Source organism: Vitis vinifera, chromosome 13, assembly GCF_030704535.1.
Source record: "Vitis vinifera cultivar Pinot Noir 40024 chromosome 13, ASM3070453v1".
Lineage (NCBI taxonomy): Eukaryota > Viridiplantae > Streptophyta > Magnoliopsida > Vitales > Vitaceae > Vitis > Vitis vinifera.
Genome location: NC_081817.1, coordinates 26,656,650 through 26,671,577, shown reverse-complemented (window position 1 = coordinate 26,671,577; position 14,928 = coordinate 26,656,650). Strand labels below are relative to the sequence as shown.

The following is a 14,928-nucleotide window of genomic DNA, read 5'->3' as shown; positions in this document are numbered from 1 at the left end:
AAGCCAAACTGAATTTGGCTTCTTGAGACTTTTAAAATTCTGAAAAAAATGATGAATTTATTTAATTCAAGGGATTTACTTAATTTCATTCATCCCCTTTTTCCAACAATTCCCCACATGAACGAAATTAAGACACGATGAACATTGTGATAGAGTACAACGGTTGAAACCTGCATAGGAGAGGTAGGTGTTACCCTTTGAACCTTCCCTTGTAGAAATATGTTTACTCTACTAGCTAAACAGTAGACACGATGTCCTTGAACTGTTCTGCCATTTATGTAGATGATGACATATCTCACACAGGAATCTTCCTAACATATTTCAGTTCTCACTTTTATGTTCATTTTGGCCATGAACATACGCCTGGTTCTGTAAGAGTTTAATAAGAATTGTGCCCTATTCAATTCCCTTAGAAGCGGCCCCACTTCACTCTTACATAGGTGATCTCTTAATCACGAGTAACCCGCATTACTCTGTTCGGATTTCCGAAGCATAAGGATCATTAAAAGCATAGCTTACCCTTTCCTTTTACGGGCATCACTATTTTATCATAGGAATGGACTAGGGAAGATCCCCACAGTGATTTAACAAAGTCTTTACAGTTTAGTTGTCCCTTTTGAACCTAGATCTCGGGATCTCCAGTCAACTAGGTTGGGTATCCACTGTATTGACTTATTCTTTTATGGGCTTTAGTCCCATTCCCCTTGATGACTTTTCAACTAACTCTCTATTTAACCCTTTGGTTAGTGGATCCGCAATGTTATCTTTGGATTTCACATAGTCCACAGAGATAACCCCAGTTGAGAGTAGTTGTCTAATGGTATTGTGTCTACGACGAATGTGTCTAGACTTACCATTATACATATTACTCTGTGCTCTACCAATTGCAGATTGACTATCACAATGTATGCAAATTGGAGGCACAGGCTTTGACCACCTTGGAATATCCTCTAGGAAGTGGCGTAACCATTCAGCCTCTTCCCCACATTTATCTAGTGCTATAAATTCAGATTCCATTGTGGATCTGGCAATAACCGTTTGTTTTGAGGATTTCCACGACACTGCTGCACCTCCTAGTGTAAACACATAACCACTATGGGATTTTGAGTCTTTAACATTAGATATCCAATTCGCATCACTATATCCTTCAAGTACAGCAGGATATCTCGTATAGTGCAGCCCATAATCACGAGTAAACCGTAAGTACTTTAGTACTCTTATAATTCCTTGCCAATGCTTGGCTCCGGGATTACTCGTATATCTACTTAGTTTACCAACCGCATAGGCTATGTCTGGTCTTGTACAACTCATTAAGTACATTAGACTGCCTATTATTCTAGAGTATTCTACTTGAGAAACACTCTCACCTTTATTCTTGGACAAATGTAGAGTTACATCCACCGGTGTTCTAGCAACTCCAGAATTATCTTTATCAAACTTTCCAAGAATTTTGTCTACATAATGTGACTGACTTAATATGAGTTCATTTGATGTTCTTTTGATTTTTATTCCCAATATAACATCAGCAAGTCCCATGTCTTTCATGTCAAACCTTGAATTCAACATGTTCTTTGTAGATGTGATCATCTTATCATCACTACCAACAATAAGCATGTCATCTACATACAAACATACAATGACATATCCATGTTCTGTATCCTTGACATAAACACACTTGTCACATTCATTGATTTTGAAGCCATGTGACAGCATAACATTGTCAAATTTTTCATGCCATTGTTTCGGTGCTTGTTTTAAGCCATACAAAGATTTCACCAGTTTACAAACTTTCTTTTCTTGTCCTGGAGCTGAAAAACCCTCAGGTTGCTCCATATAGATTTCTTCATCTAAATCTCCATTTAGAAAGGCTGTTTTTACATCCATTTGATGTATTTCAAGATTTCTCAATGCAGCAATTGCAAGTACCATCCTTATGGAATTTATTCTCGTCACAGGAGAATAAGTGTCAAAATAATCTAGGCCTTCAGTTTGTCTGTAGCCTTTGATTACAAGTCTTGCTTTATACTTGTCAATTGATCCATCTACTTTCATCTTTCTCTTGAAAATCCACTTGGAACTTAAAGGTTTACAACCTGGTGGAAGATCCACTAGTTCCCAAGTATGGTTTTGCAATATGGAATCAATTTCACTCTTAATGGCCTCTTTCCACATAAGACCTTCTGTAGAGTTCACTGCCTCTTTAAAAGTTTGAGGTTCGCCTTCAAGCATAAAAGTTAGAAAATCTGGACCAAAAGACTTTTCTGTCCTTACCCTTTTGCTACGTCTAGGTTCTACCTCAACTTCTTCATTTTGATCCTGACTCTCAAGCATTCTTTTTGATGAACTTGGCTCTTCTTTGGATTTACATGGAAATACATCTTCAAAGAATGATGCATTCCTTGATTCCATTATCGTGTTCTTATGAATATCTGGGATATTTGATTCATAAACAAGAAATCGATAAGCATTACTATTATGTGCATAGCCAATGAAAATGCAATCAATAGTCTTAGGTCCTATTTTCACCTTTTTAGGTGGAGGAACTGCCACTTTAGCAAGACATCCCCACATTCGTAAGTATGTGTAGGATGGCTTTCTTCCTTTCCATAACTCATATGGAGTCTTTTCTGCTTTCTTTTTGGGTACCTTATTCAAAAGGTAATTAGCAGTTAAAATGGCTTCTCCCCACATGTTTTGTGGCAAACTAGAACTTATTAACATTGCATTCATCATTTCCTTTAAGGTACGATTCTTTCGCTCAGCCACTCCATTGGATTGAGGCGAATAAGGTGCTGTTGTTTCGTGTATAATCCCATGTTGAGCACAAATGTCAACAAATGGCGATTCATACTCACCACCTCGATCACTTCTTAGTACCTTAATTTTCTTGTTGAGTTGATTCTCAACTTCGGTTTTATAGAGAACAAATTTCTCTATAGCTTCATCCTTGCTTTTTAGTAAATACACATAACAGTATTTGGTGCTATCGTCAACAAAAGTAATAAAATATTTATTACCACCTCTTGTTTGTACAAATTTCAAATCACAGATATCACTATGGATCAAATCAAGGGGTTCAGTGTTTCTTTCAACACTTTGAAAAGATGACCTTGTTAGTTTTGCCTCAACACAAGTTTCACATTTATGGTTGGAGTTAATTTGGAATGTTGGTATATGATTTAAGTTAATTAATCTACGTAATGTATCATAATTAACATGTCCTAATCTACCATGCCATAGATTAGAAGACTCAAGCATGTAAGTAGAAGTACTAGCTTTATTCATATTTGACTTAATAATAGTCATTACATTGAGTTTCCACATTCCATCACTCATATACCCTTTCCCAACATACATTCCACTCTTGGACAAAACAACTTTGTTTGAATCAAAGACCAACCGAAATCCATGATTATTCAGCAATGAACCAGACACCAAGTTCTTGCGAATTTCCGGTACATATAAAACATTGGTCAGAGTCAACTCTTTCCCAGAAGTCATCTTCAAGATTACTTTACCTTGACCCTTGATCTCAGAGGTGGCAGAGTTCCCCATGAACACTTTTTCCCCATTCTCAATTGGTTCAAAAGTGGAGAACATTTTCTTATCAGAGCATACATGGCGAGTAGCACCAGTATCAATCCACCATTCCTTTGGGTTAGAACCCACCAAGTTCACCTCAGAGACTACTGCTGTGAGGTCAATGTCATAAACATTTTTAGTGATGTCGTCAATCACATTAGCTTCCTTAGGTTTATTCTTTTTGGGCAGTCTACAATCAACAGACTTGTGACCTTGCTTACCACAATTGAAGCATTTCCCTTGAAATTTCGGCTTCTTTGAGATCCCTCCTTTAGGTCCCAACTTAGATCCTTTTCCTTTGTTGTTGTTCGTCTTTGCCTTGGAACTTTGACCATGTTCCACAAAGTTAGCCTTGGCCTCATTTAGAGTGTGCGCCCCTTTCTTTTCAGATCTTCTATTATCTTCTTCAATGCGAAGTCTAATAATTAGATCCTCGATGCTCATTTCCTTTCTTTTGTGCTTGAGGTAATTCTTAAAATCTTTCCAAGCAGGGGGTAATTTCTCAATAATAGCTGCTACTTGGAAAGTTTCACTCAACATCATTCCCTCAGCATGTATCTCATGCAAGATTACTTGAAGTTCTTGGACTTGACTTACCACAGTCTTGGAATCTACCATCTTATAGTCGAGGAAGCGACCCACAACAAATTTCTTAGCCCCAGCATCCTCAGTTTTATATTTCCGGTCTAGAGATTCCCATAGCTCCTTAGCTGTTTTCTTGTCAGAATAAACATTGTACAACGAATCAGCTAAACCATTCATGACATAATTTCTACACAAGAAGTCAGAATGTTTCCAAGCATCTATAGCACTGATGACTTGGATATCGTGTTCGTCTTCTTTGAGCTTAGGAGCATCCTCAGTCAAGAATCTTGCAAGATTCAACGTGGTCAAATAGAATAACATCTTTTGTTGCCACCTTTTAAAATTTAGTCCACTGAACTTCTCTGGTTTTTCTCCTGGTGAGACAGAGATTGGTACAGCAGTAGGCATCGCTGGCACTTGGGCCACAGTAGGGGTTGCCACTGGGGCTAATTCAGTTACAACAACGTTATCGGATTCAGTTGTCATTTTCCTGAAACATCCAAGAAAATGTGTCAATTTCTTTTTCCTTTTCCTTTTTTTTTTTTTTTTTTTTTCTCTCTCTCTCAAAAACTTAAAAAAAAAACTGAAAATCACTTTACAGAGTATTCCCAGGAAAGCCTAGTGGGGTATAATGACCCAGACCAGGACTAGCTTCCTTAGACAGAATATTCAGTTCCCAGGAAATTGGAGGGGTCACAAATGGTCCCGCTTAAATTCCAATTACCTTAGACAGAACTTCTCTGTATCATAATTTCCAAATTTTCAAAAGACTTGGTACAAACTTTATAAGAAGGTATTTTTCCCATAATAGAAAAAACATGAGTCATAGTCCAATGGTGTCATACTGAGTTGAGCATGAGAAAAAGGGCTCAGGTTAAGAGTTCGAAACTTCTTTTTGTAACAAATGGTTGTTTTTTTTTTTTTTTTTTTTTTTTTTTTTCTTAAAAAAAAAAAACACAAATTTGAATTTTTTTTTTTTTTTCCGATAAACCCAACTTCTTTTTGTAACAAAAGTTGTTTTTTTTTTTTTTTTTTTTCTTGAAAAAAACAAACACAAATATTTGTTTTTTTTTTTTTTTTTTTTCCGATAAACCCAAAAACACAAATTTGAATTTTTTTTTTTTCTTCAGATAAACCCAACTTCAACAAACTTATTATTATTTTTTTTTTTCTTTTCGGAAAAAAAAATTTGTTTTCCAAAAAAAAGAAAAAAAAAAAACCAACAAACAAAATTTTTTTTTTTTTTTTTTTTTTTTTTTTTCCGAAACCGAAAACGACAAACCAAATTGTTTGTTTGTTTTCCCGGAAAACTTAAACAACAAGATTATTTATTTATTTATTCCAATTACCAATTGTAATTTATTTTTTTATTTTATTTTATTTTTTTTTTCCGTCTTCTTCTTCCTGATAACTTTTTTCCTTTTCACCAACCACTGGTTTTCCTTTGAAAAATCTGTTTTAAGATTGTTAGAAACCACACTTCATACACAGGTTAGTCCATAAGAAAATAAAAGAAAACTGGAAAAAAAAACAGAGAATTAAGGAAGAAGATTAGACCGAGTCTTGTGAAAACCACAATCTCCTTAAAACAGATTCGCCTTCTCCACAGGTGCTTTGAGAATCGCAAGGCGTCTGTCTCCCAGGATAAAACGATCTTCGAATGGCAGCAACAGCACTCTGCAACCACTCCGGCGAACTGGAAATTGTTCAACTCTATCACGGACACGGAAGGAACTCTGACAATACTCCAAAGTTTTTTTCTTTTTTTTGTACTTATGAAAGAAAGTCTACCACTATTTATAGACTTCAAGGAGGGAAGAATACAGACAGGTTCAGAAAGCCAAACTGAATTTGGCTTCTTGAGACTTTTAAAATTCTGAAAAAAATGATGAATTTATTTAATTCAAGGGATTTACTTAATTTCATTCATCCCCTTTTTCCAACAATTCTTTCAACAATCTGCTCGTGATGAGTCATTGTTTGTGATGCATGACTTGATTCATGATTTAGCACAATTTATATCTGAAAATTTTTGTTTCAGATTGGAAGTTGGAAAGCAAAACCATATTTCAAAGAGGGCTCGGCATTTCTCATACTTCCGTGAGGAATTTGATGTGTCCAAGAAATTTGATCCCCTTCATGAAACTAATAACTTGCGGACCTTCTTGCCACTAGACATGCCTCTTGATGTTTCTACCTGCTACTTATCTGACAAAGTCCTACATAATCTATTGCCAACATTACGATGTTTGCGGGTTCTATCCTTGTCTCACTATAATATCACTCACTTGCCTGATTCATTTGGAAATTTAAAGCACTTGCGCTATTTGAACCTTTCTTATACTGCAATAAAAGAATTACCCAAATCAATTGGTACACTTTTGAATTTGCAATCACTAATTTTGTCAAATTGTGCTTCGCTTACCAAGTTGTCATCAGAAATTGGAGAACTCATCAACCTGCGCCATTTTGATATTTCTGAAACAAACATAGAAGGGATGCCAATAGGAATCAATAGACTAAAAGATCTTCGAAGCTTGGCTACTTTTGTTGTTGTGAAGCATGGTGGGGCAAGAATTAGTGAGTTGCGAGATCTTTCATGCCTTGGTGGAGCACTCTCTATTCTAAACTTGCAGAATATTGCGAATGCTAACGATGCTTTAGAGGCTAATTTGAAGGACAAGAAAGATATTGAAAACCTGGTGCTTTCCTGGGATCCTAGTGCAATTGCTGGGAATTCAGACAATCAAACAAGAGTGCTAGAATGGCTTCAGCCTCATAACAAGTTGAAAAGGCTCACCATTGGCTACTACTGCGGTGAAAAATTTCCAAACTGGTTAGGGGATTCTTCATTCATGAACTTAGTTTCCTTAGAAATTAAAAACTGTAAAAGTTGCTCGTCCTTGCCATCCCTTGGGCAGTTGAAGTCTCTCAAGTGCCTCCGTATTGTGAAGATGGATGGAGTGCGAAAAGTTGGTATGGAGTTCTGCAGGAATGGTTCTAGTTCTTCATTTAAGCCATTTGGATCTCTTGTGACTCTAGTATTTCAAGAGATGTTGGAGTGGGAGGAATGGGATTGTTCTGGAGTCGAGTTCCCTTGTCTCAAGGAGCTTGATATCGTAGAATGTCCAAAGCTGAAAGGGGATATACCTAAGCACCTTCCTCATTTAACAAAACTTGAGATTACTAAATGTGGGCAGCTTCCATCAATTGATCAACTGTGGTTAGACAAATTCAAGGATGTGGTGCCTCGTAAAATACCAATGGAATTGCAACACCTGCATTCTCTTGTGGCATTATGCCTTGTTGATTGTCCATACTTAATTGAATTGCCACCTGTTCTACACAAGCTCATCTCTTTAAAACGCTTGGTTATCAAGAAATGTCCAAGTCTTTCATCAGTTTCGGAGATGGAGCTGCCATCCATGCTTGAATTCCTTAAAATAAAAAAATGTAATAGGCTGGAGTCCCTACCAGAGGGAATGATGCCAAACAATAACTGTCTTCGAAGTTTGATTGTGAAAGGTTGTAGTTCTCTGAGGTCTTTACCCAATGTCACTTCATTGAAATTTCTTGAAATCAGAAATTGTGGGAAACTAGAGCTACCCCTGTCTCAGGAGATGATGCACGACTGCTACCCTTCCCTTACAACACTGGAGATAAAAAATAGTTGTGATTCACTCTCGCTCTTTTCGTTGGGCTCCTTCACAAAGCTTGAAAATCTTGCGTTCAGAAAGTATGCAAATCTGGAGGCCATTCACATTCCAGATGAACTTCACCATGTAGATCTCACATCTCTCCAGGTCATTGTGATCTGGGATTGCCCTAATCTGGTGTCTTTTCCGCAAGGAGGATTGCCAGCTCCTAACCTCAGAATGCTTTTGATCGGCGATTGCAAGAAGCTTAAATCACTGCCCCAACAAATGCACACCCTCATCACATCCCTTCAAGATTTGAAAATCGGTTATTGTCCAGAAATTGATTCGTTTCCACAAGGGGGTTTGCCAACTAGTTTATCTCGACTTACCATCTCAGATTGCTACAAACTCATGCAGTGCCGGATGGAATGGGGCTTACAAACACTTCCCTCTCTTAGAAAATTGGAAATTCAAGATAGCGATGAAGAAGGAAAGTTGGAGTCATTTCCGGAGAAGTGGCTGCTGCCCTCCACTCTTTCTTTTGTTGGAATTTATGGTTTTCCAAATCTGAAATCCCTTGATAATATGGGGATTCACGACCTCAACTCTCTTGAAACGCTGAAGATTCGAGGCTGTACAATGCTCAAGTCCTTTCCAAAACAGGGGCTGCCCGCCTCCCTCTCATGTCTTAAAATTAGGAACTGCCCTCTGCTAAAGAAGCGGTGCCAAAGGGATAAAGGGAAAGAATGGCCCAAGATTTTTCACATCCCCAGCATTGTGTTGGAAGAAGATGAGTCATCTAAGGAAGTAATCTTGTCATGAGGCCCTTGCATCCATGCTCTTGCTTTTCTTTGCAATTATTGATTGGGATTCAGGTACATCCTGCCTTTACCATTTACCAATTCCATGCCAGTCTCCAAGTTCTATAACTGCTCCACATTGAACTGCCTTATGGTGTAAAAATATGCTCTTTTTTTTTTTCTTTTTTTTTTTTGAAAATAATTCTTTCCAATGAAGATTGACTTTTTAAGACATCAATTCTACGAATCAAGTGGAAGGTAGATATTCCTAGTAGATATTTTAGGTTGTAGTATAATACAAAATCACTTGTAGTGCTTCTTAGAGAAACATTTGATAAGCGAGTCCTCCAAAAACACTTTTGGAGAAAACACTTATACTAAAAGTACTTCGAGTAGAAGCATAGCCAAACACACTCTTAATAACATATGTATAAATAAAATTACTTTAATTTGAGGAAAAAAATATAAAAAAAGAAAACAACAAGAAAAATTTATAAAATTTTTCTTTTATTTAAAAGGTCTATGGAAAAGATGAGGGGAAGAAAACTAAATTGTTAAATAATTGCTTATCTCAAACTTTTTTCACATTTCTAAGAAAAATTGGGAGGCAATTTTTTTAGCTTTTTCCTTTGTCTTTTCCTTTACATTTTTCTATGATATTCAAACATAAGAAAATTATTTTCGTTGTCATTTTTTTTCTTTAGCACTATCCAAGAATCAAAGTGTAACAATTTTCTTTATCATTCTATATATCTGGAAGTGTCCTTTGCTGAAAAAGTGGTGCCAAAGAGATAAAGGGCAAGAATGACCCAAGATTTCTCACATCCTGAGCATTTTGTTTGAAGAAGAGTAAATTTATCTAGATGAGTCATCCAAGCTCTTAGCTTTTTTCTACACTCATGGTTGCCCAATTATTCATTCAGGTAATTTCTCCTTTCATTTTTGTTGCAATAAGTATACAACAATTTTGTGTTTCATTCTCATTTATCAATTCCATGTCATTCTAATAAGGCTATATTTTAGAATTTTTTTTCAAGTAATTGTATGATATTAGCATTTTTCTATACACTGTGGTCCTTCATAGTTATATTTGTCAAATAGATTGATATATTTTATTTAAGAGTATTAATTGATATGTAGGTGAATCAATTGATTAGACATCCAAGAGTTTAATAGAAGACTGAAATTATAATTGGGAAGGTGGAAAATTTTCATTTATATGAATATGGTGTTACAGCTTTCATAACCCCATCATTATGATATTTAATTTCTACATAATGTTTATGAGTAATGAAGGAAGATTGAAATGTATAACCTATGCAACTACATAAATGCATGCAAGCTGGTAACCCACCATTATCCATTAATTTGTACATAATGTTTATAAATGATGAATATAACTCCTATGTAGCATTTGATGGGAAGACTAAGAGTTATAAATCTCTTTTATAAGGTTAAGGTCCTAAGCTACACTCTCATTTTTATTCTTTTTATTGTTTTACTCATTACAATATACACCACACAAGTGACCTATCCACTATATGAGAGTAGTGGGTTGAAGATCTTGACCAAAACAATTCGCAAGGTGACTCGAACTCACTCCAGAAGTGTTATCAATATCATGGATTAGGGTAATAATATAATCATTATTTTATCATTTCTTTAGTGCTTAAATCTATTGTGTTTTATACATCCAAAATTTATTTTCCAAAATAATTATTTTCGCATAAAGTTTAGTTGACATAAAATTGATGTTTAAAAGATATCCATTCAAGAAATCAACCCTAGGTATGGTACCCAATTTTTTCATACAGATAATTTTTGTTTGACTAATACAAAATAGAGGAAAACTACTTAAAAATCAATCCTATAGAATTTAGTTTAGTTTTGAAACCCTTTTAACTTACTATTTTTAAGAATAGAAAACATAAATATTTTCAATTAAGTTTTAAATTTTTATAAATATCAGATAATCTTTAGTTTTATTTTTTATTTTTAAAAAATAAAAGGTAAAAGAAAAGTAGTAGAAAAGAACTCTTATTGGATCATGTAATGTGCTTTAATAATACTCCTTGGTTTTTCATGTTACACCATGAGATGCTTAAGAAACTCTTATTAGATCAGTGTTTACTCTTCCAATAATTTCTTACATTACGAATGGATAAAGGTAAATAACTGATTTTATTTTTATGCCTCTAAAAAATGAAAGTGGGCATGGTAACTACTAAGCATTTCAATTAAGAAATAATGAAACAGTAACACAAATAGGAGCAACAAAGTGTTATGTTCATTTAAGGCTTTGTGTCATGAAAATTTGTCAGTTTTGTTCAATATGTGGCTCCAACCCATCCCTTGTCTGGTATTGTAGTTGTAGTCAACCACTATTATTCTGTAATATCCTCTGATACACCTCTATGTATACTAATCCACACTCATGCACAAAGATGACCATTTTCCAATTTGATTCCCTATACTTATGCATACCTGTTTTTACTTGTGAAATTTGAAAATACTCTCCTCTTAAAAAGATATTTAGTTTAGTACATTAGTCCTTTTCCTTGACTTCAGTTCTACTTTGAGGAAATTTTGTATATTAGAATATCAATCTTGTTGTTGCATCTCATTAGTTGGGTGCTTGGGATGATTAAGTTTTGTAGCTAGCATCAAGTTTCCTGAATATGGTTTTGAATCAAAATTTAGTAACTGTAGGATTTTGCCTCATTTATAGTTTATATGCTCATTTTGAGGCCAACTTAGATAATGCATGGACATTCATACAGAACTATGGAGGTAATGTATCCCAGAATTATAATTGTTTACTTCATTTGCATTTGCATGTCTTCGTGGAATCACAAAGACATGGAATTTAGGTACTTATATTTTGTTTTTTATTTCATTTTTTGGAGTTGTCAATGAGTTTTGAACATGTAACTGCAGTTGTGGATATGCTTATTTCTAGGTTATTTTGGAGTTGATGTGGAATCACAAGGACATGGAACCATATGGATGCTACATGCATTGGATAGACTTGTCACTTCTCCTCTATCTTTCATGGCACTCAGGCATGCTTTTTTGCACAGGAAGAGCTTAGGCACGGTGGAAGCACTCTCTTATTAGTGGGTTCATTAACTGACTAATAATGGTAAGAAATAAACATATTTCATGCATCATATCTCATATCTTTCTGAATTATCTGCAGGTGGAAGTTGGATGAACATTTTTTTCTGCCAACTTGAGAACATTCTGCAGACAGATTTCTGCTACCTTCCTAAATTTTGTTGTTGCTATAAAACTGTGTAAGTAGCTTCTACTTTTGGTAACTTCACATGAGACTAGCTTTAGTGGATGTATTGATAAATATTTTGGGTTTCAACTTTATCACTGCATTCATAAAATTTCAATCAACACTGAAATCTAAAGGGTAAAGAATCATGCTTACTAGACAGTTTGTGAATCCCATATTGATATTTGTCTTAATAGCTTAATTTTAAGATATTAAAAACCCGTCCGCAATATTTCTCAAAAACGTCTTGACAGAACTAGAAGTTATATTTAGAAATAGGAGCATAGCTAGGAGAAACAAGAGGGATATAGAAAGAACCAAAGTCAAGATTATGGCTATGTAGGAGGAGAAGCAGCCCGATCCATATAAAATAATAACAATAATACTGGAAAAACCATGTTTTATTGGAATTGCAACAGAAATTGGGGGAAATACCTCGTCTTTTAGATTTGGAAAAGAAGAGTCTCCTCTGAACAAAAACAGAATCTTTGGAAGGTACAAGTTCATGTCAAAGATTTTGTTCACGGACAAATCGCATTTCAATATTGCAGGCTTCTGGTGTAAATGCAAATTTCTTGGCTGTCAAATAGGCTTCACTGCTTTAATTGTTCTATGTTGATCGAGTTTTGCTGCAGAGGACCAAAACATTCTTCTTGTCACTTGAAGAAGCCCATACAGAGTTAGCCCTGATAAGGTAGGGAAATTGGAGTTTTGAATTGGGTTGCCAACTCTGTTACGCAACATAAAATCCTCACCTTGCTGAATCTGCTATACTTTTTTAGGTTGTTAATATGCCTTTCGTGTGGATGCACATTTACAGGATGTGGATGAGTGGAAATCTTGGTCCTCAAAAGTGTTGCAAATCACAAACACTTAGAGCTAATCAAGTGTGAAGGAAAGCAGAAGAACCTATACTCGTGTGAAGAGCTTAGCAAGGCAGGACACCAGTTCATATGTCAACTGAAATGGCTAATGTCATTGCCAGTATGGCATGCTACCTCATGTGTCTCCAACCTCTGCAGCTGTTGGAAGTGGATGCAGACCTCTGATCTTATGGACAAGCTTTCTCTTCTGTTGACACCGCAACTATTTGCATGTCCAGTTCGTTAGTTTCTCTTCTGCTGAAACTCATGCGATCGGTGAGTCTCTCACATCCTTTCCATTTGGCTTTTTCACAAATCGAGGGATCTTTCCATCATGAGTTGTTCAAATCTAGAGTCCCTTTCCATTCCAAATAAACCTCACCACGTGGATCTCACATCTCTCAAGAACATTTTCATCTTTCATTTCCTTAATCTGGTGTCTTTCCCACAAGGAGGACTGCCAACTCCCAACCTCGAAAGGCTTTGGATCATGAATTGCCAGAAGCTTAAGTCACTGTCCCCACAGATGTGCACCCTCCTTAAATCTCTTGAAGATTTGTCAGCTGTTATAGGTCCAGAAATTGAATCGTCCAGAAGGGGGTTTGCCAACTACTCTATCTCAACTTTCAAATCGCAGGTTGCAGCAAACTTGTGCAGAGTTGGATGGGGTGGGACTTGCAGACGCTTCCTTTTCTTAGACAAATAGAAATAGGAGTAGATAAAGAAGAAAAGCCGGTGTCATTTCCAGATAAGTGGCTGCTCCCTCCCACTCTTACCATTTGGGGAGGTGAAAATCTGAAATCCCTGGATAACAAAGGGCGTCAACACCTCACTTGTCTTGAAACTCTCGCGATTAGGTCCTGCTACAAGCTCAAGTACTTCCCAAAACAGGGGCTGCCCTCCTTCCTCTCGTCTTAAAATTAGTAAATGTCCTCTGCTGAGGAAGTGGTGCCAAAGAGATAAAGGGAAAGACTGGTCCAAGATTTCTCACATCTTATGTATAGTGTTTGAAGAATCTGATGAGGCAGGTCGTCTCAGGCCATTGGATGTCATCTTATGATAACCTTGCATCGAAGCTCTTGCTTTTATCTGCACTCATTGCTGGCCACTTATTCATTCAGGTACTTTTCTGCTTATATTTTTGGTGCAATCAATACGCACCAATTTTGTGTTTATCAATGCTCTAGAATTGAATTTTAATCCAACCATTCTTCTTCTTCTTCTTTTATAAACAATTGTGTACAATTAAAATTAAGATTGATTTTTAATACATCAATCAAGAAATCAAGTCAGGGTATACTTTCAAATTGACACATTGAAAATTTTCATGAAGATATTTTGTACTTGGCTCTAATACAGAACAATTGCTGACTGCTTGAGCATCCAATTCTATACTATTTAGGTTTCATTTTAATGCACTTCTATATACTCTTTATAAAAGTTAAAAAAAAAAAAAATCAACTGTATTTTGAATTTTTATACAACAATTTCAATAGGTTAATTGATTATACAAAAAGAATGAAAAAAAAAAAAAAAACTCTTTGGGTGATTTTTTTTATGGTTTTGTGATTTGCAATTATTTTTCCTTTTTCACAGATTTGGAAAAAGGATTTGAGACACATGTGAGATGTGGGTGTTAATTTCATATTCTAATTAGAAATCGAAACATTTTTTACCGATTCATTTTTTAAAAACTTTTGTCATCAAAATTAATAAAAAAAACAAAAAAAAAACAAGGTAATAGACATGATTTTCAAAATAATTTTCAAATTTTTTTATTTTAAAAACAAAAATTGAATGGTGGAATCAAGCATACTTTAAATATGTTATTTTTTATTAAGGAGCATGATATGCATATTGAACACAAATCTTTTAAGCTTAAGCTTTTAGGAAAATTGTTAGTTTATATATAAATCCAAATTCCATCTATCTCTCTACATGTGGGTATGGGGCCGCACATGAGGGACCCTCCTTGGAAGAGTATTAAGGAGCATGATATGCATATTGAACCCAAATCCTGTAAGCTTAAGCTTTTAGGAAAATTGGTAGTTCAACGTTTTTCATGACTTTCATTTTCCTATTTAATCGAGAACCACTGTGTTTGACATTATAAATTTATGATTGAATCTTTTTATGTTGATTTTCAAAGAGGGACTGTGGTTGTATTAGAGCATATG

The 14,928-nt window shown here is 35.4% G+C and overlaps 1 protein-coding gene across 8 annotated transcripts in view; it reads left to right on the top strand.

The window, feature by feature from the left end:
- LOC100243138 (putative disease resistance RPP13-like protein 1) overlaps nucleotides 1–14,928 on the top strand; it is a 55,745-nt gene that overhangs the window by 2,129 nt on the left and 38,688 nt on the right. For 3 of the 8 annotated variants that reach the window (XM_059741585.1, XM_059741584.1, XM_059741588.1), the window contains exons 2-6: nucleotides 6,209–8,680; nucleotides 9,366–9,528; nucleotides 11,543–11,721; nucleotides 11,805–11,901; nucleotides 12,440–13,872. In XM_059741585.1, the coding sequence (XP_059597568.1) occupies nucleotides 6,209–8,627 (2,419 nt within the window). In that variant the 3' untranslated portion in view covers nucleotides 8,628–8,680; nucleotides 9,366–9,528; nucleotides 11,543–11,721; nucleotides 11,805–11,901; nucleotides 12,440–13,872. The other 5 variants (XM_059741581.1, XM_059741583.1, XM_059741586.1 and 2 more) reach the window with 4 other exon arrangements.